The 24857-nt window shown below is 46.7% G+C and overlaps 1 protein-coding gene across 1 annotated transcript in view; it reads left to right on the forward strand.

Annotated features, from left to right (window-relative positions):
* The window catches only part of AOX1 (aldehyde oxidase 1), an 87202-nt gene that overhangs the window by 57303 nt on the left and 5042 nt on the right, over positions 1-24857 (forward strand). Inside the window, exons 24-33 of the mRNA XM_015408674.1 lie at positions 1224-1310; positions 2969-3160; positions 6513-6740; positions 8925-9020; positions 9658-9786; positions 14591-14665; positions 15251-15303; positions 17077-17191; positions 19542-19607; positions 22337-22525. Coding sequence (XP_015264160.1) covers positions 1224-1310; positions 2969-3160; positions 6513-6740; positions 8925-9020; positions 9658-9786; positions 14591-14665; positions 15251-15303; positions 17077-17191; positions 19542-19607; positions 22337-22525 — 1230 coding nt within the window. The remainder of the gene's footprint in view (positions 1-1223; positions 1311-2968; positions 3161-6512; positions 6741-8924; positions 9021-9657; positions 9787-14590; positions 14666-15250; positions 15304-17076; positions 17192-19541; positions 19608-22336; positions 22526-24857) is intronic.

Below are 24857 nucleotides of genomic sequence, written 5' to 3' on the forward strand. Positions count from 1 at the left end.
CTAAGGCAAGCCTGATCTCCTCAGATCTCAGAAGCTAAGCAGGATTGGCCCGGTTAGTATTTGGATGGGAGACCACCACAGAAATCCAGGGTTGCTATGCAGAGGCAGGCAATGGCAAACCACCTCTGAATGTCTCTTGCCTTGGAAACCCTATGGGGAGGGGCTGTGGCTCACTAGCAGGGCATCTGCTTGGCATGCAGAAGGTCTCAGGTTTAGTCACTGATAACTGTCAGACACGGGCATAAAGGGGAGTTTATTGCTGATGTATCACTAATGCCAGTTTCGCTTTTGTAACCTTGCTTACTCGGAACATCTGCCTTCTGTCTTCTTCGTTTGCTATCTTATGCCCTCTCTGACATGGGATTCCGTAGGAGGGGGGGGAGAGAGTGTGAAAGAACGATTGTTGTAGTTTGGGGCTGCGCCATGATTGTAACACTTCTTGAAGCAACAGCCCCTAAGGAGCAACTGGGATTTCTCACGGGAGTGACCTTGGGCAAAGATAAGACTTTGGGAATGGCTAGTCCGTCATGTAACTATCAGAACCGTTAGTGGGCTGGTGTGTATGACGTATGCATGGAATGTAAGCACTCACCTTTACTTTCCATCTCCCGCCCTGGACTCGCCAGTCCTAACAAAGGGCATTCATCTCTACAATTAACCAGATCTTTCCAATAAACCTTTTAAGCGATATTGGCTGAAGAGTGGTTTTACTGGGAGCCTGACAGCAACTCCAATTAAAAGGATCAGGGGGTAGGAAAGGATGTGAAAGACCCCTGCCTGAGACCCTGGAGAGCCACTGCCAGTCTGCATAGGCAACACTGACTTAATTGGACCAATGGTCTGATTCAGTAGAAGGCAGCTTCATATGTTCATGTCTGTTCATAAGTTGGCTCCAGCTTGATGGCAAAATAAAGGGGGTAGATGGGAAAACACTTGTAAGCCTTGTGAGATAGATGAGGGGGGTATAAATGTAATAAATAAATAAATAAATATTGGTGCTGCAGGCCCAAAGAATGGCGTGAGATGACATTTTTTAATTAAAACATACCTTTGTATTCTTTTCAGTTTATAAACCTGTAATAAAAATTAAAAATGTAGTAAAGCCTTATTTTAAAAAACAAACATAGCAAATCCTAGTTCCTCTGTTCGTACAGGAAAATTTCCCATACATTTCAGAAAATTAATAATGTTTAATGCTTCTCACTGTGATGTTTTATTTTCAGGTGGGGTTCATGAATGATGGAAAAATCAAAGCTGTTGACCTTGAGTACTATGTAAACGCTGGGTGTACACAAGACGAATCTGTATGGGTAAGTATCTCACAAAGTAGTAGGACATTTGCAAATGGGAAAACGGGATGAAACGTGTTTGGCTCTGCCTTGCGAGGGAGGGGGCATTTCTCGGCTGGTACTCATTGGAGCAGGGACTTGTCTTGAGTCCTTTTGGTGTAGAAGCACACCTGTGTCCTAGCCCTGGTCTCAATGACAAACCTACCACTTTTCAGGTTGCAGATCAGATATCTCTGGTGAGTACTTGACACGTTGGTAGTTGCAAATGTTAATATGAATTTAATATGTTGTCGAAGGCTTTCACGGCCGGAGTTCGTTAGTTGCTGTAGATTTTCCGGGTTGTGTGGCTGTGGTCTTGGCATTGTAGAACCTGACGTTTCACCAGTAGCTGTGACTGGCATCCTCAGAGGTATAACACAGAAAAATGGAGTACTCTCTATGTCAACTTTGGCAAAACAACCCTGGGATTCCTAGGTGGTCCCCAACCAAATATTAATCAGGGCCTACCCTTCTTAGTATTCAAGATCTGACAAGATCAGGCAAGCCTGGGCTATCCAGGTCAGGGCCACTCCACAGTTTTTGTTGTTGTTGTTCAGTCACACAGTCGAGTCCGACCCTCCGTGACCCCATGGACCACATCATGCCAGGCCCTCCTGTCTTCCATCGTCCTCCATAGTTTGCTTAATTTCATGTTCATTGCATCGATAACACTGTCTAACCATCTCCACAATAACAGAACCTGAAAATAACCATTCCACAGTACCAGTTCTTCAAGTTATTTTTAGCTTCCTTTCAAGCCTCAAGATAGACCTGCAAAACTTTAGCACTTTCAGCCAGGGGTCATTTCGTAGAAAAAGAGCTAGGGGAACTCATTAGCATAACTCATTAGCATATGCCACACCCCCTGACATCACCGGAAGTGTGTCATAAGGCCACACACCCCTGACATCACTGGAAGTGTGTCATAAGGCCACACCCACCACTCAGTCTTAGTCTTAAAGGTTAGTCTTAAAGGTGCTATTTGTTAGTCTTAAAGGTGCGGGAGTGTGAGGAAGCCCCACGAAGGCTCCCCGACCTGCAACGGTCCCGGCCGCCGCCGGCCTTGTGGTTCCACTGCCGAGCCCCATGAGGGGTCCAGCGGTGGACCAGCAAGGCCGGCGGGAGGACAAGGAAGCCCCACCAAGGCCCTCCCTGGCCCCAGGCAGACAGGGGTGGGGAGAGGCGGGGAGGAAGCAACTTACCCTCCCTCTTCTCCTGCCTCCTCCTGGCTGAATGAGGGCTGGAAGTGGGGCGGCTGGAAGGAGGGGGCGGGGCTTCGTCGTGTGCCCCGCCCCCACACCTCACCCGGGGGAACTGCGATCCCCCGCGTTCCCCCCCGAATCGACCTCTGCTTCAGCTTTTTTTACTAATTTTTGTAGATTCCATAAGGCGCAGGAGGGAGACTGTTCTTCAGTGGCAGAAAATCCTGTTTGTATGCAGGAAATCCCTGGTTCAATCCCTGGCAACTTCTTTAAAGAGATCAAGTACCAGGTGATGTCAAAACCTGTACCTGAGATCTTGGAAGGCACTCAGTAGAAAACAAAGAGTAGAAAATAGACCAATGTTATGTCAGTATGAGGCAGCCTCATGTGTTCGCAGAGTTCATGGTTACAAATTTACTATCTATCCCCTTGCACTAGGTAATAGAATGGGTAGTGCTAAAAAGTTTTAATGCTTACGACATCCCCAACTTCCGATGTCGCGGACGTGCCTGCAAGACTAATCTGCCATCGAATACTGCATTCCGAGGATTCGGTTTCCCACAAACGGCTCTTTCTGCAGAAATGTGGGTTTCCGCTGTGGCAGACAGGCTTGGTTTGCCTCATGATAAGGTAAATAATATGTCACACCGGGGGGGGGGGTGTTCTTGTGTGGCTTAAATGCTTATTCCCACCCCCACAAGTACAGGGGTGATGGGCAGTGTTCCCTCTAAGCTGAGTTAGTGTGAGCTAGCTCACAGTTTTTTAGCCTCTGGCTCACACACTTTTGTCTTCGCTCAGGAAGGATGGCTCCAGAGCAAACTACGGTAATTCATGCAGCAGCCAAATCGCTCACTCACAATTTTAATGCCAGCAGCTCACAAAGTAGAATTTTTGCTCACAAGACTCCACAGCTTAGAGGGAGCATTGGTGATGGGGCATTTCCAGAAGAGAATCCGTGAGAGAGGCTATGCCCACCAATTTCCCCACACAAACGTCCCTGTTCCTGAAAAGATCTTTTCACAGCCAGCCTTCTGCGCAGTTTGGAGGCCTGAATGGAGACTTTAGGATGACTTTGGAAAAGGTCATTTTCAGGGGTCCACTGTGAACAGTAGCAGGCCATGACTCTCTTCCTTGCATCCGTTACCCCCTGAGAAATGCCCTGTCTCCAATTCTCACCTTAGTACTTTAAGGGAAACATGAGACTGAGAACTCCAAATTTCCCTCATAAAGTGTGGCTTTGCTGTTAACATGCCACCTCAAAACAGTCACTGCCTCACGTTCATGACAAATACTGGCCCGTTCCTCATTTTAGCTCCCTTTCCTTATTTTATAGTGAGTTCTAAGTAAGACGTATCTTTCTAAGTAAGAGATAAGTAAAGTAAAATCTTTTAAAGTAAGAGGTACCTTAGAAAAACAAATGTAATTTTCTGTATCAGGAAATAGTTCAAAGACCCCCTCAGACGGTAAAACTAAGAGGCGAAGAACTCAATCCACAGCCATGTGGGGACTCACCAAAGCAGCCCTCTTTTTACCACTAATGAATCGTTGCTCCTCTTCTCGGCACAGTCCAAAGAAAGTTGATTTTAAATGAGATTGAAGCTCAGTGAATTCTGTCTGGATGAGGGCCTTGCAGGGGCAACTGTGGAAATAATTTCCTGGGAGGGGGAGAGCAGAAGTTCATCTGCTATGTTGTTTTGACAGTTAACTTTCTGGGGTTCTTGAAGCTGTAACATTGTTCTTCTCAAATGTGTGTGGAGTCACAGTGTGTTCCTTAGCTGGAGCTTGGGGTGGCAACCCTGCCTCCATCTCTTTCTACAGAAATCGTTCTGTTTAGAAAGATCCATTAGTAGACTTGCCAGTCTCCCCGTGGGGCCTAAAGAATCCCTTGGGATTACAGCCAATCTCCAGACTACAGAAATCAGTTCCCTTGGAGAAAATGGAAGCTTTGGAGGGTGGACTATGGTATTGTGCCCCCAATAAGGTCCCTCCCCAAACCCCTCACTCCTTGGGCTCCACCCCCAAATCTCCAGGAATTTCCCAACCCAGAGTTAGCAGATGTGGAGGGGGAGGTGTTTGTGAATTTCCTGCATTGTGCAGGGGGTTGGACTAGATGAGGTCCCCGGAGGTCCCTTCCAACTCTATGATTCTATTATTCTATGATTCTATGAACTCTATCCATTACCAAGCCCCCTCCCCCAAACCCTGGGTTTATAAATACCTGTTTCAAGTCAGGGGATTGGAACCTATGTTTCAACTTCTTATAGTGTTGAATACTGCCTCCTGAACAAATCCTTTCTTCACCATGAGAAATGTTTTTTCTCACTGGACATGCCAGAAGAAAGTACTGTTCTGGGTGAAAAGTGAGGGAGATTTTCTAAATCTTGCCAGTTTGGACACCCTGTCCTGTTCATTATAATCATCAATACTTTACACTTACCTTCTTTGAAGGTAAAAGAAGGTAAGAGGAAAGTATTGATGATTATAATGAACAGGACAGGGTGTCCAAACTGGCAAGATTTAGAAAATCTGTGGAAAATATATATATGTCTCTGATTATTCCAGGAGCAAAGACATCATTTTTTTTTTTACAACAGGGATCCTGTGCATTTTGGCAACTGCATGACAGTTTTTATTTTCTACATTGAGATTTAGTGATAGGTTGAGAGGCCTTTACTTGTGGCAATTCTGTCTAGCAGTTATGAACTAAAACACTTTGGTAGTACTGTGTGTGCAGTTCTGGAGTCCTCACTTCAAAAAGGATGTGGACAGAATGGAATGGGTGCAGAACAGAGTGACAAGGATGATCAGGGGCCTGGAGACCAAGCGCTATGAGGAATGGCTTGGGAATATTCAGTCTGGAGAAGAGGAGGTTGAGGGGAGACATAAGTGCTCTCTTTATGTATTTGGAAGGCTGTCACTTAGAGGAGGGTGGGGAGGTGTTCCTGTTGACAAGCAGAGGACATAGGACTTGCAATAATGGGTTTAAATTACAGGCAGAAAGGTACTGCTTGGATATTAGGGGGAAATTTTTTAAAAGTAATAGTAGTTCAGTAGTGGAATCAGCTGCCTAGGGTTTCCCACCACCCTCGCTGGCTCGCCGGGGCTCTCCACTGCCGTTGCCGGCTGGGCCTCCCTCCTCTCCGATGTCGTTCGAGCCCTCCCTGTTTGCTGGTAAGTGTGTCGGTGTATAAGCTTCAGCACAATGATCAGAAGCATCTATCTGACAGCTGACAGCTGCACTGAACCGGATTCAGCCAGTTTGGACTTGGCAGAGGCAAGCCAAGTCACCATGAGTCAGCACTGATCTGATTGGCTGACCAATGTATATATGTAGATGCGTATCACTGTATATTCTCTCTCGGATGGTGGATGGTGTCTGGCGGAGCAGTTTGTTGGCAAGCTGTATATATTGTAAATAAATATATTGTAAATAAATTTCCTGTATATAGTAACCACTGGACTGTCTCAGTGTGGTTGACTATTGGAAATCCTCTGGTGAGTGGAAAGACTGCTGGTGAGTGCAAGTGTGACTGAGGTGCTGGTTCAACTTCTCCAAACGCGCTGCGCGACAGAGTGAGGGTCGCGGCTCCTTGTGCAGGTCTCCCATGGCAGCAGAAGGGGGTGGGGAGGTTGTGGGGCCCCTGGGAGTCCTGTCGCTGGGACACTCACAAAGTAGCATTTTTGCTTGTATATAGAGGGAGCATTGCTTCCAACTCTATGACTCTCTGATAGCAGAGTATGATTGGAGGGACCCACAATATGGCAACCTTGCTGAAGCTAAGGAGCTCTGGGTCTGGTCATTGCCTGGGTAGTAGACCCTCTGGGAATCCCATGCACCTGAGCTTCATGATGGCCAAAAGGTGGGATATTAATGTATTAAGTAAGCTGGGGAAAGGAAAGGTAACTAATGGGTAAATATTTTTCAAGGTGGTTTATGAGTACTTGGCTCAAATAACAATATTTTGCCTGTCTCCTTGCGAAGGTCCGGGAGATGAACATGTTCAAAACAGTTACCCTCACTCCCTTCAAAGAAGAGGTCGATGCCAGGAATCTGGTTGTGTGTTGGAAAGAATGCTTGGAGAGGTCTGACTATTACAACCGGAGGAAAGCAATAGAGGAATTTAACAAGCAAAACTACTGGAAGAAGAAAGGGATCGCCATCATTCCCATGTTGTTTTCGGTTGGATACAACAGCACGCACTACCACCAGGTAAACAATCTACAGACACCTCCTCTTCTCAAAAATCAGTGCAGAAGGATCATAGCCCCCAGGATAACCCCCAGTATAGCCCCAATCTGGGTAAGGATCTCTCTCTGTAGTTCCAGCTACTCACAGTCGGGTTAGAACGGATCAAAGGAATTACTTCTGCACCCAAAGAGTGATTAACACATGGGATTCACTGCCACAGGAGGTGGTGGCGGCTACAAGCTTGGACGACTTCAAGAGGGAATTAGATAAGCATATGGAGCAGAGGTCCATCAGTGGCTATTAGCCACAAGGTATAGATAGGAACTCTCTGTCTGGGGAAAGGGATGGTCTGTATTCTTGGTGCTTGGGGGGGGGGCAACAGTGGGAGGGCTTCTAGTGTCCTGGCCCCACTGATGGACCTCCTGATGGCACCTGGTATTTTGGCCACTGTGTGACAGAGTGTTGGATTGGATGGGCCATTGGCCTGATCCAACATTGGCTTCTCTTATGTTCTTATGTACATAAATTCTTTTCTGCTGAAGTTAGGGTTGCCAAATCCCTCCAGGCAATTGGGACGGGATTTTGTTTATTTATTTATTTATTTATTTATTTTTGTATTTATACCCCACCCTTCCCGCAAACGGGTTCAGAGTGGCTTACAAGAGGGGCTTACCGGAAGGCCCAGTGAATGTCCAGTGATGTGTCTATGTCACTCCTGACATGGCCTGGAAGTGATGTCATGACATCAAAACTCTATGGTACAAGCCACATTTATCATAGAGTTTTTGCCCAAATACCAGAGGATTACCTGTGTCTATGTCACTCCTGGCATGGCCTGGAAGTGACGTCATGACATCAAAACTCTATGGTACAAGCCAAATTTATTATAGAGTTTTTGCCCAAACACCAGAGGATTACATCAACCTTGCCGATGTGATGAAGTCACTTCCGGGACACGTCAGTAGTGACGTAGACACAACACTGGACATCCGCTGGGCCACCTTCTTTTTTGAAGTAAGTTTCCCCCCTCCCCCCGCCAGCCAGCTGATTGGCAGCAGGGTGATGGGGTAATCCCATGTCTACCAGGTCTGGTACACCTTGCTGAAGTCCACTATCTCCATTTGAACCCCTCCTTTTGGGACCCTCAAAAATTTTTCGCATCATACTCAATAAGATACACTAGAGCAGGGGTGGCGAACACGTGGCTCTAGAGCCGCATGCGGCTCCCGGCCAAAATTAATGCGGCTCTTTGCCTCTTATCATCATTTTGTATATTGTGGCTCTGTCGCGTTCCTCCTTGGTCTTGGGGGTGGGGCCCCAGTGGCCGTTGTGGCACGACGTGAGTGGGCCCCGTGAGGAGCGGCGTGGCTCTGGAGGCGAGGGTTTGGAAAAGACGGGGTAGAAGAGGACCTCAGAATGGCAGGGGGCGGGGTTGACGTCACCCCGAGCGCCCCTCTGCCGACACTCCCGCACGACCTCTGGCACGCTCCGTCTCTCTTTCAGTAGACGCCCACCGGACACGCGCTCCCTGTCATCCGGTCGCCGTTGAGGCCGCGCCGCCGGCCCTGCTCCCCTGTCGCAGCTTCTGTCACGCGTCTCGGGCCGGGGCTCTCGCCCCCGCGCCCGAGCGCGTCCTGCGGTCGTCTTGTGCAGCCGGGCGTCTTCTGGGGAGGTTCGGCGTTGGGCCGCTGCCTTCCTCTCCCGGTCTTCGGCGCTGGCGACGGCCGGTAGGTCAGGGTGTGGGGAGTTCCTCGGGGCGTCATTGTTAAAAGTATATGCTTTTGTGTGAGTGTTTGTCTGTTTTGGCAGGTCACTGCGTGGTGTGGCTCTCTGACTCTCACAGTTTAAAATTTTGGCTCTTTTTGTCGAACTTGTTCGCCACCCCTGCACTAGAGGACTCTCTTACCCTGCTGTTCTACTGGCAACGCTAACTGGCTGCACACTTCCAGGGTTTTAAGACGAGTCCTTTCTCAGCCTTGAAATGCTTTTCGACTAGATACCAGAACCAGGACCCTGCATCTTTAAAATGTGGGGTCTACCACTGGGGTCCTTCCCTGTTACTAACCTGCCAGTTGTTCTGGCCTCTTCGAACAAGGTGTACTCTTGCTCGCAGTAAGTTTTTGTACATCGAATTGTTAAGCACCGGTGTGATGTTAATAGGATAGTTAGTAACGAATGGTCCGTCATTTATCCATTTCTCCATAGGCTGCAGCTCTGGTGAACATCTATGTAGATGGGTCAGTGTTGGTGCTTTGTGGTGGATGTGAGCTGGGACAAGGGCTTTTCACCAAGGTGCTACAGGTAGGATGAACAGGCGGCTGCCATGTACATTACAAAAGAGAGCTACGGAGTGAAAGCTGTTTTGCCAGTGCCATTTGGGCATATATTCTAGTTCGGTTTTATGTAAAAGTAACTGGATACGTGTTATGTATTGGGATTGGAACATTCCAGGACTGTTTGTATCAGAGACTGGCTGAGCTTGGAGCTCTAGAACAATATCCCACCAGGACTCTGGAGGTGGCCAATGGGGAATTAATGGCTCTGACCATGGCCTATCGTTAGTAGTTGTTTGGGAAGTGGGTGGAGCTGCATGCTATTTAAACAGGGCCGTTGCCCTGGGTCTTTGTCTTGTTCTTGCTGAATCACTAATAAAGCAGAGCTGATCACTAGGCTTGGGGTCTGACCATCCATGGAACCCAGTATTTAACAATACGTTCCAGGGTCTTTCTGTACGTGTGTGTGTGTGTGTGTGTGTGTGTGTGTGTGTGTGTGAGAGAGAGAGAGAGAGAGAGAGAGAGAGAGAGCGCACAGATTTTTCTAACACGTTTGTTCCTTCATTTCCTTGACTTTATTGCAAATGTTGTGTTTCTTCTCAGTTTGAGACTGTGCTGTAATTCCTAACAGAACTGACGATCTCTTTTGTTCTCAAAACGATAAGGTTGCCGGCCACGAATTAATGATACCCCTATCTTATGTACATATTTTTGAAAGAAGTACCGTTCCAATACCCAATGCCATTGTCACAGCGGGATCCATTGCCTCCGAGGTCAACTGTAAAGCTGTCCAGGTTGGAATTCTTATTTTGGGTGGTTACTATTTCTTGTAAATAACGTCTCTGGGTAGGGCTGCCAGCCTCTGGGTGGGGCCTGGAGATCTCCCACGACGACAACTGATCTCCAGACAACAGAGATCAGTTCCCCTGGAGAAAATGGCTGCTTTGGAGGGTGGGCTCTGTGGCATTATGGCCCAAACCCCCCCCTCCTGCAGCTCCATTTCCAAAATCCCCAAGTATTTCCCACCCCAAAGACGGCAGCTCTGAGCCTTTGTATTACCTACTGCACAGTAGAATCAGGGTATTTCTGATGTTTTTTTGCAGCATTTGCAGACCCCTGCCTCATAGAAGTTAGTCATCATTAAGCTCTGTGGATTTCAATGGAATGTAGTCCGCTGGGCTGTGATCCCGTGAGCATTTTGGCCCAACATAGCCACCCCTCCCCTCTGGATTAAATGGGCGCAGACACACAGCCACATCTGTCAGATGTTCCCCAGGCATACTCACCCTGTTGTAGGACGACTTGGAGCCAGGTTAAGTGGTGTTTTTTGGTTCCCCGCACATTCGCTGTGTGTGACCAGATGTCTGAACATGGGGGAGCGTGCCCAAAACAGATTGGCACTCTGACGTTGCAGATCCGTTTCTGCCACTGGGGTGCTGTTGGGTTTTTTACTTTTTGCCTATATGCGCATGCGCACACATGTACATGAGTGCATGCGCACACATGAGCACATATGCACTCACTTGCATTTTTAAAAACCCACACAGTGCGCTCTGTGGCTGAGGCACTGCGGTATTGTGGATGCTTCACCAGGGGACGGCTACGTGGGTAACCCGCAGCAGGATGTGCTGTCTGGATGATGTGCCCCAGAGCATTTCACACCAGTACAATTAGAGGCGGCGCCATATCACGCCAAGCCACCAGTGTGATCACACCCTTAGTCTCATAGTAAATCCCACAGAGTAAATGGGCATGTTATATGTCCCATTGCTTTCTATGGTCTTTTTTTTTTTTTACAATATTTTATTGAAATTTTTCAAAAAGAACTTGAACATATAAGCTTTCTGTGGTCTTAAGCATTACTAATTTGCTTTGGATTGGAGTCTCTTCCTCTAGCTACTAAAAAGTTTGAGATTAAAAAATTATTATTTCAGTATATTTGCTCCTAGTGCCGCTTAGGGCCTATCCAGACATTTTAAAAACACATAGCTATCTTCTTAGCTATCTTCCTTTAAGATGGGCCGATTGGTGATAAAGCAATTGCGCTATTGTGAATGTCCACTGTTCGATACTTCTGAGGTTTGAAAGGTAGCTGTTGTATAGACAGCTTCAAGAGGGGATTGGACAAATAGTTGGAGCAGAGGTCCGTGAGAGGATATTAGCCACAAGGAAAAATGGAACCACTATGTCTGGGGCAGTGAGGCTCAGTATTCTTGGTGCTTGGGGGGCAACAGTGGGAGGGGTTCTGGAGTTCTGGCCCTGCTGGTGGACCTCCTGATGGCACCTGGTATTTTTGGCCACTGTGTGACAGAGTGTTGGACTGGATGGGTCACTGGCCTGATCCAACATTGCTTTTCTTATGCTCTTGTGTCTGGGGCAGTGATACTCTGTATTCTTGGTGGTTGGGGGACAACAGTGGGAGGGGTTCTGGCATTCTGGCCCAGCTGGTGGACCTCCTGATGGCCCCTGGGTTTTGGTCACTGTGTGACACAGAGTGTTGGACTGGATGGGCCATTGGGCTGATCCAATCTGGTTTCCCTTATGTTCTTATGTCATGTCCTTTAATTTTTATTATATTATGACTCATTATATTATGACTCAATTTATGAGCATTTATATCCTACTCATCCTAAAACTCCAGGGTGAGTTACAATAGAATTAAACTCTAGAAGTATCCAAGCACTATGTAAAAATGAAACAGCAGCCTCCAGTTTCCAAATACAGTGAAAAAGTATAGCAGCAACATCATTAAAGTGCATTGAGTAATAACTTATTTTCAGAGACAAGCAGATTCATAATTTCAGTTTAACCACAAATTAAATAAATTAGTGGAGCAGCAACCAGAACTGGTGGGTCAATCCTTCTGCTTCTACGCCCATGCGGCAGGCCTAGTCCTCCTCTTTTAAAATGGTTAAAAAAACTATTTAAAAATATAAAGGAATTTTAAGAGCGCTAGGAGGACTTCCGGCGGTGCGGCGCTGCGTTCGGACGCGTTTCTCGGAGCTCCCGAGAACGCCCGTCTCCCGCACGCTTTTTCGGAGCCCCCCGAGGTTCGGGGGAGCTCTGCTCGTCTCTCCTGGGGGGAGAGCGGGTGCAGGAGGCTTGGCCGGCCCCCCCGTTCCCATGGCAAGGGCGGGGGCGAGACCGGCTTGCCTCGAAGCAGGAGCGTCGGGCAGCAGGAAACATGGCTGCCGTGTTTTCCTAGTAGCAGCAGCCAGCCGTGCTTTTAAACCTTCTACGTTATCGGTGGTGTTGGGTGTAACACAATGGTGAGTCAGTTATCTATCCTTTTCCTCTGGAGTTTATACGCTACAACCTGGATGAAATAAAAATACCCCTTTTGATGATTTCCCCGCACTGGTAAAGAGAAGCGGCCGGGGAATGCGTTGGGGACCGAGTTTAAGACATTTGCTGGGGCAAGAGATAATTTCTGCTGGACATAATACCACTATAAATGAAGTACGGAGAGGGTCTCTGTTCATTGGAGTTGAATAAGAGAAATAAAATGCTGTAAGGAGCCAGAACAAAATGGAGGCGGACATTTCTAAAAGGATAAAGGAGGCAATATTGAATGAAACTAAGTCTGAACGTTTCCAAGAATCCCTGCAAAAAGAACTAAATAAGGCACTTAATTCTGCATGGGAGAACTTTTTTGCAAATGCTCAGGATACATTAAACAAAAAGGACAATAATGTGGAGCAAAGAACAGGGCTACAGGACAGAATGGAACCGCAGCGAGCAGAACAGGAAGAGAGAGAGCAGCAGGTAATTATTTACCTACCCAAGGATGAAATAGGAAGAGAAGAGGACATAACAGGAGGAGAAAGTAAACTTGCTAGGCTATCTCTCCTGTGCAGAGACAAGAAGAAGAAAAGAAAGAGAAAGGAAAAAAAAAAGGCCCAAAGAAAGTTAAGGACACTAGCAGTAAACAACCAGATTGGTACACAAGACAACAGCGACAGGACAGAGATAAAGAGCATAAAGATTGGCGGCATATGAGTGAGACCAAGAAAAACCAAATCAGGAAAGAACTAAAATATAATGAATTGATACTGTATAATAATGATTTGTTGACCATGCTATAACTATATAGGGTTATTCTGAATACTAAGACCAGACAACTCTGTCTGGAGTAGATATGCCTACCTGTGTTGGGGGAAAACAATGAATCCTATATGAGTAGTTGTCAAAATAGAAAATATGTATGGGAGCAAATTTCGATTATGAACTTGAAGTTATGGACTGATTGATGGATGATTAATTTAGGAACCAATGTGTGGTAAGAAAGAAATTAATATAATATCAGAATGAAGGCCACACATGAATTATTGGCTGGTGATTGAACTGTTAAATGCTGAATGCTAAATTGTAAGTGTAAAATATAATAAAACCAAAGGCCCTAAATGACAATAAGAGTATATGACCACTTAACATGTGACTCTTAAATTTAGAAAGGCCAGGCACAGCATGGGCTGACTATAATAAACTTATTAATGTGGGTTTTTGTGTATAAATTGCTTCCAGTAAACACTTTCTAATACTTTTCTAAATTAATGGTAGGAGGGTGAGAATAATTAATTGAAATCTTTGTTAGTGATAGGAATGTCTGGCAGAATGAATTGAGTAACCCAGGTTGAAAGAAAAAGATATAGAGGTAATTTTAGCAAGGGGAAATATCATTTGATGCATTTAAGAACCGCATTTGAGTACGGAAATAATGTAGACACTGTGTAAATTACCAATCAACTTGTGTAACATGGAAAGATATGAGACGATAGGAGGGATGCTGGTAGGTGGAGGGTATTTTTGTGCATATATGTGATATGTCTGTTTGTGTTTTATTAATGTTGAAAACTCAATAAAAATTATTAAAATATATATATATAAAGGAATTTTTGCAAAATTTTAATTGGAATGCGTATTGAGAAGAGAACTACACATTGTCACATGAATGATGTCACAGGTACTAGCCAATAGGTGTCTATAATAGCTGTCCAGAAACTGCAGTCTTAAATACCACTGCTAAAAAAATAAAACCCGGGGGGGGGGGGGATCATTGGAGTTTTTCCCCTTATGAATTCAGTTTGACTATTTCAGAACTGTACCCTACTTATTTAGAAGTCAGTCTCGTCTAAACCAGTGGAAATAGATCCTGAGCTGTTAGACTGTAGACTTCCAACTGCATGGTCCACAATAGTCTTCTTTGAGGTCCCATTGAAATTTAAGAAACTGTTCTGGGATAGAGTGGTTTCTGGTTTTCCATAATGGCAGAAAACAGCACTACTAGGATCCTCTGTGCCTTTCACACTATTCCATTGGCAGAAATTCAACAGGTAAAGTGCAGCTCCCATCTATGTATCATAAATATCAGCTAAAGTATCTCTCCAGGCTCATGGTCCTATTTGGGTCAGAGGAAAGAATTCATTCAGTGGCCTGAGCTGTTCTTTTCCTCATTTAAAGGGAAAAAAAGCTTGCATTACTTTCTGCCTTATTACATTTTACTTTTGCAAAGTTATTCAGATAATGTTAGAAAATGAAAATCAGGCCTTATTGTTGTGATGTATTCATCCTGTTTTTCCACGCCACTTGTTCCAACAGAACGCTTGCCGGATTCTCCGGAAGCGCCTGGAGCCAGTCATTAAAGAAAACCCAGAAGGCAAATGGGAAGACTGGGTAAGCACCTTCCATTTCTTGATGGCAGGAGATTGGTGCTGTGGTAGGGAATTCCTTGCTGAGCCCAGGCAATGGCAAACCACCTCTGCTTAATCGCTTGCCTTGAAAACCCTATGGGGTCGCCATAACTCGGCTGTTCTAGTTTGTGTATTTGCAGGGCTCTTTTTGAAGAAAAAGTCCAGCAGGAACGCATTAGCATAATAGGCCACACCCAGCACCAGGAACTCATTAGCATATTGGGCTGCACCCCTGACAGCACAGCTCATTAGCACATTAGGCCACACCCCCATGTTACCAGAAGTGTGGTTATCCAGCCACACCCACCTTTTGCTTGTTATTCTGTTTACCTTGTTTGTTGTCAAAACCCTGGGCTTTTTTGTAGCAGGAACTCCTTTGCATGTTAGGCCACACACCCCTAATGTAGCCAATCCTAATGAGTTTCTGCTGTTGGGTGTGGCCTATTATGCTAATGAGATCCTGCTGGGCGTGGCCAACTTGGGAGCCAGCCGGAACTCCGTTCCTGTGTGTTCCTGCCCCAAAATAGCCCTGTTATTTGTATGTCATTTAACGGTCCTTCTCTTTCAGACTAAAAAAGCTTTTGAGGAAAGCATCAGCCTCTCAGCTACTGGCTACTTCAAGTAAGGAATCCTTTATTACTTTCTAAATTGCTGCCTTTGGAGATCATAGATGCCTTTTGTTCAATTTTAACCTTTCTTCATATGGAAAGTGTTCCAACCCTTTTATCATTCTAGTTGCCCTTTTCTGCACTTTTTCCAATGCTAAAATAACATTTTTGAGGTGTGGTGACCAGAACTGTACACAGTACTCCAGATGAGGTCGCACCATTGATTTATACAGGGGCATTATGATACTGGCTGATTTGTTTTCAGTTCCCTTCCTAATAATCCCCAGCATAGCGTTGACCTTTTTTATTGCAGTCACACACTGTCTTGACATTTTCAGAGAGTTATCTACTACGACTCCAAGATCTCTCTCTTGGTCAGTCTCTGCCAGTTCGGACGCCATCAACATGTATTTATAGTTAGGATCTTTGTCTCCAATGTGCATCACTTTGCACTTGACCACATTGAACCCCATTTGCCACCAATGTTCCCTCTAAGCTGTGGAGTCTTGTGAGCAAAAATTCTACTTTGTGAGCTACTGGCTTTAAAGTTGTGAGCGAGCGATTTGGCTACTGCATACAGTAGTTTGCTCTGGAGCCGTTCTTCCTGAGCTAAGAGAAAAATGTGTGAGCTGGAGGCTAAAAAACTGGGAGCTAGCTCACACTAACTCAGCTTAGAGGCAATACTGTTTGCCACGTTGACACCCACTCGCCCATCCTCGACAGATCCCTTTGGAGTGCCTCACAATCCTCCCTGGTACTCATCACCCTGAATAATTTTGTGTCATCTGCAAATTTAGCCACTTCACTGCTTATTCACAATTCCAAATAATTAATGAACAAGTTAAAAAGGATCGGACCAAGTACTGATCAAGAGGGGACTGGATAAACATATGGAACAGAGGTCCATCAGTAGCTATTAGCCACAAGGTACAGAGGGAAAACTCTGGGGCGGTGATGCTCTGTATTCTTGGTGCTTGGGGGGGGGGCAACAGTGGGAGGGCTTCTGTTCTGGCCCCGCTGGTGGACCTTCTGATGGCACCTGGGTTTTGGCCACTGTATGACACAGAGTGTTGGATTGGATGGGCCATTGGCCTGATCCAAGATGGCTTCTCAGTTTGGTGCTGAGAGCCAGTTTGGTGTAGTGGTTAAGTGAGCGGACTCTAATCTGGGAGAACCGGGTTTGATTCCCCACTCCTCCACTTGCACCGGGCTGGATGACCTTGGGCAAGCCATAGTTCTGATAAGAGCTGTTCTTGAAAAAGAGCAGTTTCTGTCAAGAGCTCTCTCAGCCCCACCTACCTCACAGAGTGTCTGTTGTGGGGAGGGGAAGGGAAAGGAGTTTGTAAGCCGCTCTGAGACACCTTTGGGTAGTGAAGGGCGAGGTATAAATCCAATCTCTCCTTCTTATGTTCTTATGTGGTGAAAAGTTCATAGCCAGGTCTAAAGAGGCAGAGTCTATAAGTCCACTGGAGAAGTTCAGTAGTGGATGTTAGAAGAAGCAATGTTCACCAGGTATTAAGAGGCCTATATGCCTGCTCCAGTAGATAAAGTAGATCACGTGTTTCTCCAGCAATAGTCAGGGTTCATCTGAACCCTTCAATGGGGACCAACAAGCCACCATGATAAATGTGCAGAAACCCAACTGGTTTCTTTTCTGTTCCCCAGCCTATGCTTAGCATAGAACACACCAATAATTTGGTATTTTCACAGGAAGTCTAGCTGAGAGATTTTTTTAATGAAAGTGAACTCCTAGTATCTGAAGAGTTTGATTTGTTTCTCCCATCAGAGGATACTTCACCAATATGGACTGGGAGACTGGAAAAGGCCACGCTTTCCCATACTTCGTTTTTGGTGTTGGTTGCTCCGAAGTTGAGATTGACTGCCTGACAGGGGACCATAAGGTAAACAATTGACATTTTCTAGCACTGCCAGTGTCTGGCTGATTCAGCGGCTCCCTGCACACTGTTTGGATATGAACTAATTTCTTTGTCTGTTGACCATTTCTGTCATCACCCACTGTGACACTGTATGGATGAGTTTTCAGAGAGATTACAGGGGTCCATGCAAAGTGGGACCCAGCAGTAGCTATTAGCCTGGAGAGTCAATTTAAGGCATACCTGGGCATAAGATGTTCACAGAGTCTTGTCTACAGCAGGGGTGTCAAACTTAAGGCCCGCAGGCCGGAAGCAGCCCGCCCATGGCTTTAATCAGGCCCGCGGCTCTTTTCTTCCCCCCTCATCCTTCTCCTGTCCTCTGAAGCTGGAGGCTGCCAAAGTTCCCAGCTCCCTTCGTCTTGTCTTTCCTTCTTCGGCAGGAAGCTCTTCTGGGTTTGCAAAGTTAAAAGTTAGAGGGAACCCTAGCATCAAAATCTGTTTTAATAGGGCTGTAACTTAATATTTTGTATTGTTTTACTGTTTTATCTGGCATTATGCCCTGTAAGCCGCCCTGAGCCTCCGGGGAGGGCGGGATAGAAATGTGAATAATAAATAAATAAATAAATAAAAAGAAAATACGGGATGGATTTTTCCATTAAGGCCTCTGCACCCAGATAAGACTACTCTGGGATTGTTTCCAGCAATAGAAACAGTGCTCTGGGACTGGAATGACAGCCCCCAGAGCAGAATGATGGTCCCTAGCAATAGAATCCATGCTCTGGGATTGGAATGACAGGGCCCAGAGAGGAATGACAGCCCCGGGGAGTAGCAGCAGTATTCTGGGAATGGAATTCCACTCTGGGAGCCCTAATTTCAATCCCAGAACACTTCTGCTACTCCCAAAGACTGTCATTTCACTCTGGGGGCTGTCATTCCAGTCCCAGAGTAGTCTGTCTGGGCCCAGGGACCTTAATGGGAAATCCATTCCACATTTGCTTTGCAGCTTTGTCTGTGCTGCAATGTATTTCAGTGGAGTGGATCTCAAAAAGTTTCACTTTCCAGTGTTTGTATAGCTGCAGCTGTTGCTTGCTGGAGTTGTCTCCTTGCAAAAACAGGGTTGATGTTTTGAGCCAGGTTGTCTCTGCTGAATGGACCTGAGAAAATGGGTGCCTGAGTGAGTACTCTAACCTGGGAACCCAAAGGGGGACATTACACTGGAGAGCCACTGCCACTCTGAGTAGACCGGGGGGGCGGGGGGAGGAGAAGCTTGCACTGGCCAGCCATTGTAACAAATGAGTCTGATACCCCTGATCTATAGGTTTAGAGCATTTTGCGTGCCACTTCAGCATGGTTTCTGACAAAGGGAACATTGACTCTCAAAAACTTATACCCCCCAAACAGAGAGGCCAGCCTCCAGGTGGGACCTGGGGAACCCCTGGAATTAGGGTTGCCAAGTCCATCTTCCACCCCCAGCGGGGGACTTTGGGGGCGTTCCTGGAGGGGGTGGGGCATCCCCAACGTGATGTCACGTTGGGGACGTCTGCCACCACCACCACCCCGCCCGTGCGCTGGATCTCCAGAAACGGCAGTTCCCTGCATTTAAAGTAGCCGGCAGCCGGCGTTTCCCCCTTAAGAGAAGCTGCGTTTCCCTTTTAAGAATGAAGCTGGCTTCTCCCTGCAAGCTTGTGGAGTTTGCGCTTGGGATGAAACACGGGTTGCGCACACTGAAAGGGAGAGAGATGGGTGGCTGTGGGTGTTGGGGGTGGGGCTTCCCCCGCCGGCCATCTGGCCGGCAGCGGGTAAACCCCCCCCAAAAAACGGGGTACCCCTGGCAAACCGGGGGGTTTGGCAACCCTACCTGGAATTACAGCTCATCTCCAGATCAGTTCCCCTGGAGAAAAGGGCTGCTATGGGGGGTGGACTCCATGGCACTGGAGACCCCACTGAGGTCCCTGTCCTCCCCAGGCTCCATCCTAGGGTTCCCAAACCCCCCCGGTTTGCCAGGGGTCCCCCGTTTTGGGGGGGGTTCTACCCGCCACCAGCCAGATGGCCGGCGGGGGAAGCCCCACCCCCAACACCCACAGCCACCCATCTCTCTCCCTTTAAGTGTGTGCAAGCCGTGTTTCATCCCAAGCGCGTTGGCTGCCCTATAGTATGGCCTGTCCTTGGGACTTGCTTGGGAAAAGGAATCATCCAGTTTTAGCCCCAGACTCTCTCAGACACCGTAGATCCTGGAGCTTCCAAATGCAAAAAAAATAAAATTATAGAGATCATCGTCTATAATACTGCTGTAGCTGTGTTTCTTATGGGTTTGGATGATTGTTGTCTTCATACTTTTAATTTTCAAAATGTGCTGTTCATCTTACTTCTCTAACAGAATCTCCAAACAGACATTGTTATGGATGCCTGTTACAGCATCAATCCGGGAATCGACATAGGACAGGTATGCACCAGGAGTTTCGCATGTTGTACTGCAGGCAAATGTTTGTGGAGTGATCCTTTATTGGTTTAAATGTTTTAGCCCACTTTTCTCACATTCTGAGGACTCAAAGCATCCTTGTCTCATGGGCTTTCTGATCAAAAACAGTCTCCTTAGAAGGTTTTTGGTTCTTAGACCGATAACCCACGTGCCTCAAATGACTGCCACCAGCGCTGTGTTTGACTCATGTTCGATGGATGGGAGGAAGGCATGCTGCCACTGTTCAAAGGGGGATCATCCTGGTCTTTCAGGTAGGGATGCCAGACCCCCCCCCCTGATGCAGCCGGGGTTCCCCCAGTTTCGGTTGCTCCTCTCCCCCCATTATCCCCCCCCAAACAGGAAAGAAACTGGAAATAAACACAACATGCCTATGTCACCCAGAAGTGATGTAGGCATTTTGGTGACATTCATTTTATTTATTTATTATTTGATTTCTAGCCCTCCCTACCCTGCACATCAGGCTCAGGGCGGGTTACAACAGACAATAAAACAATAAGATAGATACAGTTTGTTTATATATCTCTATCTATCTGTCAATCCATCTGTCAATCTATCTGTTTATCTATCTATCTAATTTTCTGGAATACACACACACACACACACACAAAACAAATGGCAATAACAAAACAGAACAAAACAAAACCATAAGATAACCTCATATCCAATATAAAAGATGATTGTTGTTGTTCAGTTGCACAGTTGAGTCCGACTCTTCGCGACTGTTTATGGTGATGTTCCAACCAGAAAAAAAGAAAATATATAAACCAGCAGGGGTCATTTCGTAGAAAAAGAGCTGCAGGAGCTCATTAGTATATCTAATAAACCATTAGCATAATAGCTCATTAGCATATACCACACCCTCTCACATCACCGGAAGTGATGTCAGAAGGGGAAGAAAAAAAGGGGGAAGGCATCTTCAAAAGCCTCCCCTTCCCTTCCCCAAGTGGGCTGGGGGGGGGAAGCGAAGAGAGAAGGGCTTTAAAGCTTAAACCCCTTCTCTCTAGAGTCGCTCCACAGTGATGGTGCGATCTTTCCATTATATTCTATGGAGCCATAGAATACAATGGAAAGAGAAGGGGTTTAAAGTTTAAACCCCTTCTCTCTTCGCTCCCCCCTGCCTGCCTGGGGAAGGGAAGGGGAGGCTGTTGAAGATGCCTCCCCTCCCTTTTTTGCTTCCCCAGCCGACCTGCCAAGGCGGGGTGGGGGTGGGGGAGCAAAGAAAGAAGGGGTTTAAGTTTTATCCCCTTCTCTCTTTGCTTCCCCCCTAGCCCGCCTTGGGGGCGGGCCAGGGAAGGCCAGGGGGTCTCAAATGCCTCCCCACTGCTTGGAAGGCTTTCCCCAGTTGGCCCACTTAGGCAAGTGGGCCAGGGAAGGCCGGGGGGGGCTCAGCAGGCCTTCCCCCACCCACCCACTTTGGTGAGCGATTGGGAAAAGGCACGGGGAGGCATTTGAATGCCTCCCCACTGCTTGGAAGGCTTTCCCCAGTTGGCCCACTTAGGCAAGTGGGCCAGGGAAGGTCAGGGGGCGAGGCTTGCTAGGCTCCTCACTGCTGGAGTGCCGCTCTGGTGCACTCCGGCAGGAAATGATCCCTGTAAACCAGTAAGAGACAAAGAATGAATAAATAAAAAAGAAAAAGAAAAGGGGAGGTGGGGGGGTGCTTCCATTGATATATATATATATATATATATGTCCTAGTAAGGGAAGAATATAGGAGAAGAAGAGGAGGAGGAGGAGATTGGATTTATACCCCACCCTTCACTACCTGAAGGAGTCTCAGAGTGGCTTACAATCTCCTTTCCCTTCCCCTCCCCACAACTGACACGGGGCTGAGAGAGCTCTTTCGAGGACTGCCTTTGAGAGAAGAACTCTGAGAGAACTTCTAACTCACCCAAGGTCACACCAGCAGCTGCATGTGGAGGAGTGGTTCTCCCAGATTAGAGTCCATGCTCCTAACCACTACACCAAATAGACTTACAGTTGGCTACAAAGCTAGCTTTAGCACATGGCAAGGGGAGGGAAAAGATTAGTTTAGATTATGAGTACAAAACCTTCATTCTCTAGCAGATTTAATACCTCTAGCCTTGCCACCTCCAGGTTGGGAAATTCATGCAAATTTGGGGGGTGGAGCCAGGGGAGGGCGGGGTTTGGGGAGGGGAGGGACCTCAGCAGGGTATAATCTCACAGAATGTACCTTCCAAAGCAGCCATTTTCTCCTGGGGAACTGACCTCTGTAGTCTGGAGATCAATTGTAGTCTCGGGGGGGGGGGGGGGGTAAACAACAGCAGAAACTCATTAGCATATTAGGACACACCCCTGACAGCACAGCTCATTAGCACATTAGGCCGCACCCCCATGTTACCATAAGTGTGGTCATCCAGCCACACCCACCTTTTACTCCTTATTCTGTTTACCTTGTTTGTTGTCAAAACCCAGGGCCCTTTTTTGTAGCAGGAACTCCTTTGCATGTTAGGCCACACACCTCTAATGTAGCCAATCCAAATGAGTTTCTGCTGTTGGGTGTGGCCTATTATGCTAATGAGTTCCTGCTGGGCGTGGCCAACTCAGGAGCCAGCCGGAACTCCGTTCCTGTGTGTTCCTGCCCAAAAATAGCCCTGGTAGTCTCCCTGTCCTATGGCTGGCACCCTAAATGCGTCAGATATCTATCCTGAAACGATGTACGTTTACTCCCTCAGATTGAAGGTGGCTTTATACAGGGACTTGGACTTTTCACTCAAGAGGAAATAAAATTCTCCCCGGAAGGAGCACAGTATACACGGGGTCCGGACACGTACAAAATCCCTGCTGTCTGTGATGTCCCGGAATTGTTTAGAATCTACTTGCTACCAGACACAAGGAACCCCATTGCAATCTACTCCTCCAAGGTAAATATATTAGCTATGCCAATAATCTAGTAATTAAAGAGAGTTCTGCATTGCTCAGCGGCTGTTTAATTCAATTTGCAAAAGACATTCACTGCATTCATGTCAAAGATAAACGGTTCCCTGTCTACAGTGTGGGAAAGACTTACCAGTTTCCTTTAATGTTTTCATACTCCAGTAACATCTAAAGTTACTCCTAAATGTAGGCAGTAATGCCTACAAAATGTAACTATTGGACTATTTGGTTAATAGAGCAGAGTTTTGCCCCATCATAGAAGCATGATACCGAGTGCAGTAAATAAATATCCCAAGAAGTATATTGTAAAAAAGGTAAACTTACATTTATTCAAGTAAATCCAGTTCAAATTCAAATTGAGAGCCAGTTTGGTGTAGTGGTTAAGTGCGCGGACTCCAATCTGGGAGAACCAGGTTTGATTCCCCACTCCTCCACTTGCACCCGGCTGGATGACCTTGGGCAAGCCACAGTTCTGATATGAGCTGTTCTTGAAAAAAGAGCAGTTTCTGTCAGAGCTCTCTCAGGCCCACCTCCCTCACAGGGTGTCTGTTGTGGGGAGGGGAAGGGAAAGGAGTTTGTAAGCTGCTCTGAGACACCTTTGGGTAGTGAAGGGCGGGGTATAAATCCAATCTTCTTCTTCTTCCCTTCAAATTCAGGTTGCCGTCGAAAGGAAAGAGAGAAGTCTAATCTAAAGAGTACTTTCCCTGTCACAAATGGCCTGCTTATCTGGTGTGATGTGTGTGGGAGGAGGAGGGCACTGTGAACCACACCCAAACACACACCCACACCCGTGATAGGATTATTTACAGTGCACATGCATTCTATAGGTCCGCTAGGATCCTGACTGCCCAATTGGGTGTGTTCTAGGATCCATGCTGGCTGTATTCTTGGAGAGCGAGGCTTAAGCCGTTCACATGGCTGTGTGAGGACCCGACCGCGTGTGCGGCCTGTGTAAGAACACAACACCATGTGAAGAGAGTGTGAGAGGACAAAAAGAGAGAGGAGGGGTCAGAGGGCAACTCCCAGGTTAAGACAAAGAGAGGCATCCCATTCAAGGAGATAACACCTGTGCACCCTTAGGGTGATGTAGAGCCCCCCCCCCCAGTGATCTTAGGCAGAGATGTGATGGGAGCAAAAGCAAGGATTCAAATAAATTCAGAAGAAAGCGATGTGCCTCCAAGTGAATACATAGGCCCCGCAAAACAGCCCCTTGAGACCTTGACAAATGATACAGTTGCTATTTGCCAGGAGTCAGAGGGAGAACAGGCCTCCCAGATACCTGTCTGTGGGGAAGAAAAGCTCTCACTCTCGGAAGCCGAGAGGAATAAAGACTCTGAAGAGTTTGAGAGAGGTTAAAACAAAATACTTTAAAGAACTCCAGCAAGAAAATAAGGCTTTGAGAAAGCAAATCGCAATAGAGAGCAAGCAGTGTAGTAGTACTGAAGACAAAGTGAATACATTCCAGCTGGAATTGGAAAAATTAAATAAACAACTTAAAGAAAAAGATGCAGTACTAGAACGCTTTAACATAAAGGAACAGCAGCTAACATCAGTCATTAGAACGTTGGAAAAGGAACTTGCTTGGAAGACAAACCAACTTTTCTCCATCCAAGAGCAGCTTAAAAGTGACATAGAAAAGAAAGAATCCGTGGCTAAAGAAACAAACAAGGATAATGTGATAGCTGAGATGAATTCAACCCCGCAGTGCACCATCACAGGGAAGAAAATTGACCCAGCTGAGCTGTTTCCAGGCATCCCCCCGATGACCCGGCCTGTCTGTTTTTGGACATAACCGAGAGGACGATGACCTCAGCCCCAGAGATAGGCATCCCCGAGATGACCGCAGCCCCGCAAATGGACAGCCCAGAGATGACATCAATTTAAAAGAGGACATCACCTAGCGGTGAACAACAGCCCAGCAGAGTGGGACTGTAAGTTAAGGAACCCACAAACTTTGAGAGCAACCAAGAAGAATGAACTGAACTGAACTGGCAATATAAAGACTATCCAAACTTTATGAAGACGGAAGAAGCTACACCCATCCCTTGGGACAAAGAGATGTGTTCCGCTTAAAGGAGAAGGGAGGGGAAATGTAACGATTCCAGGTTTTATTGTGTGTGCGTCTTTAAAAGTGGTTTGTATGGATGTATGGCAGACTAGGATGCTGAACTCAGGGAAGTGAGATGATTGGTGAGTGACAGAGAGGGGGAGGGGTTTTGGAATGAATGCTGTGTGGATGAACGGATATGTCAGTCAAGAGTTACAGTTAAGGATGACAGTTAGAGAGTTCTGAGTTACAGAGTGGAGATACAGTTAGAC

The sequence above is a fragment of the Gekko japonicus genome, unplaced genomic scaffold (genome assembly GCF_001447785.1).
Source record: "Gekko japonicus isolate JY-2015 unplaced genomic scaffold, Gekko_japonicus_V1.1 scaffold2090, whole genome shotgun sequence".
Lineage (NCBI taxonomy): Eukaryota > Metazoa > Chordata > Lepidosauria > Squamata > Gekkonidae > Gekko > Gekko japonicus.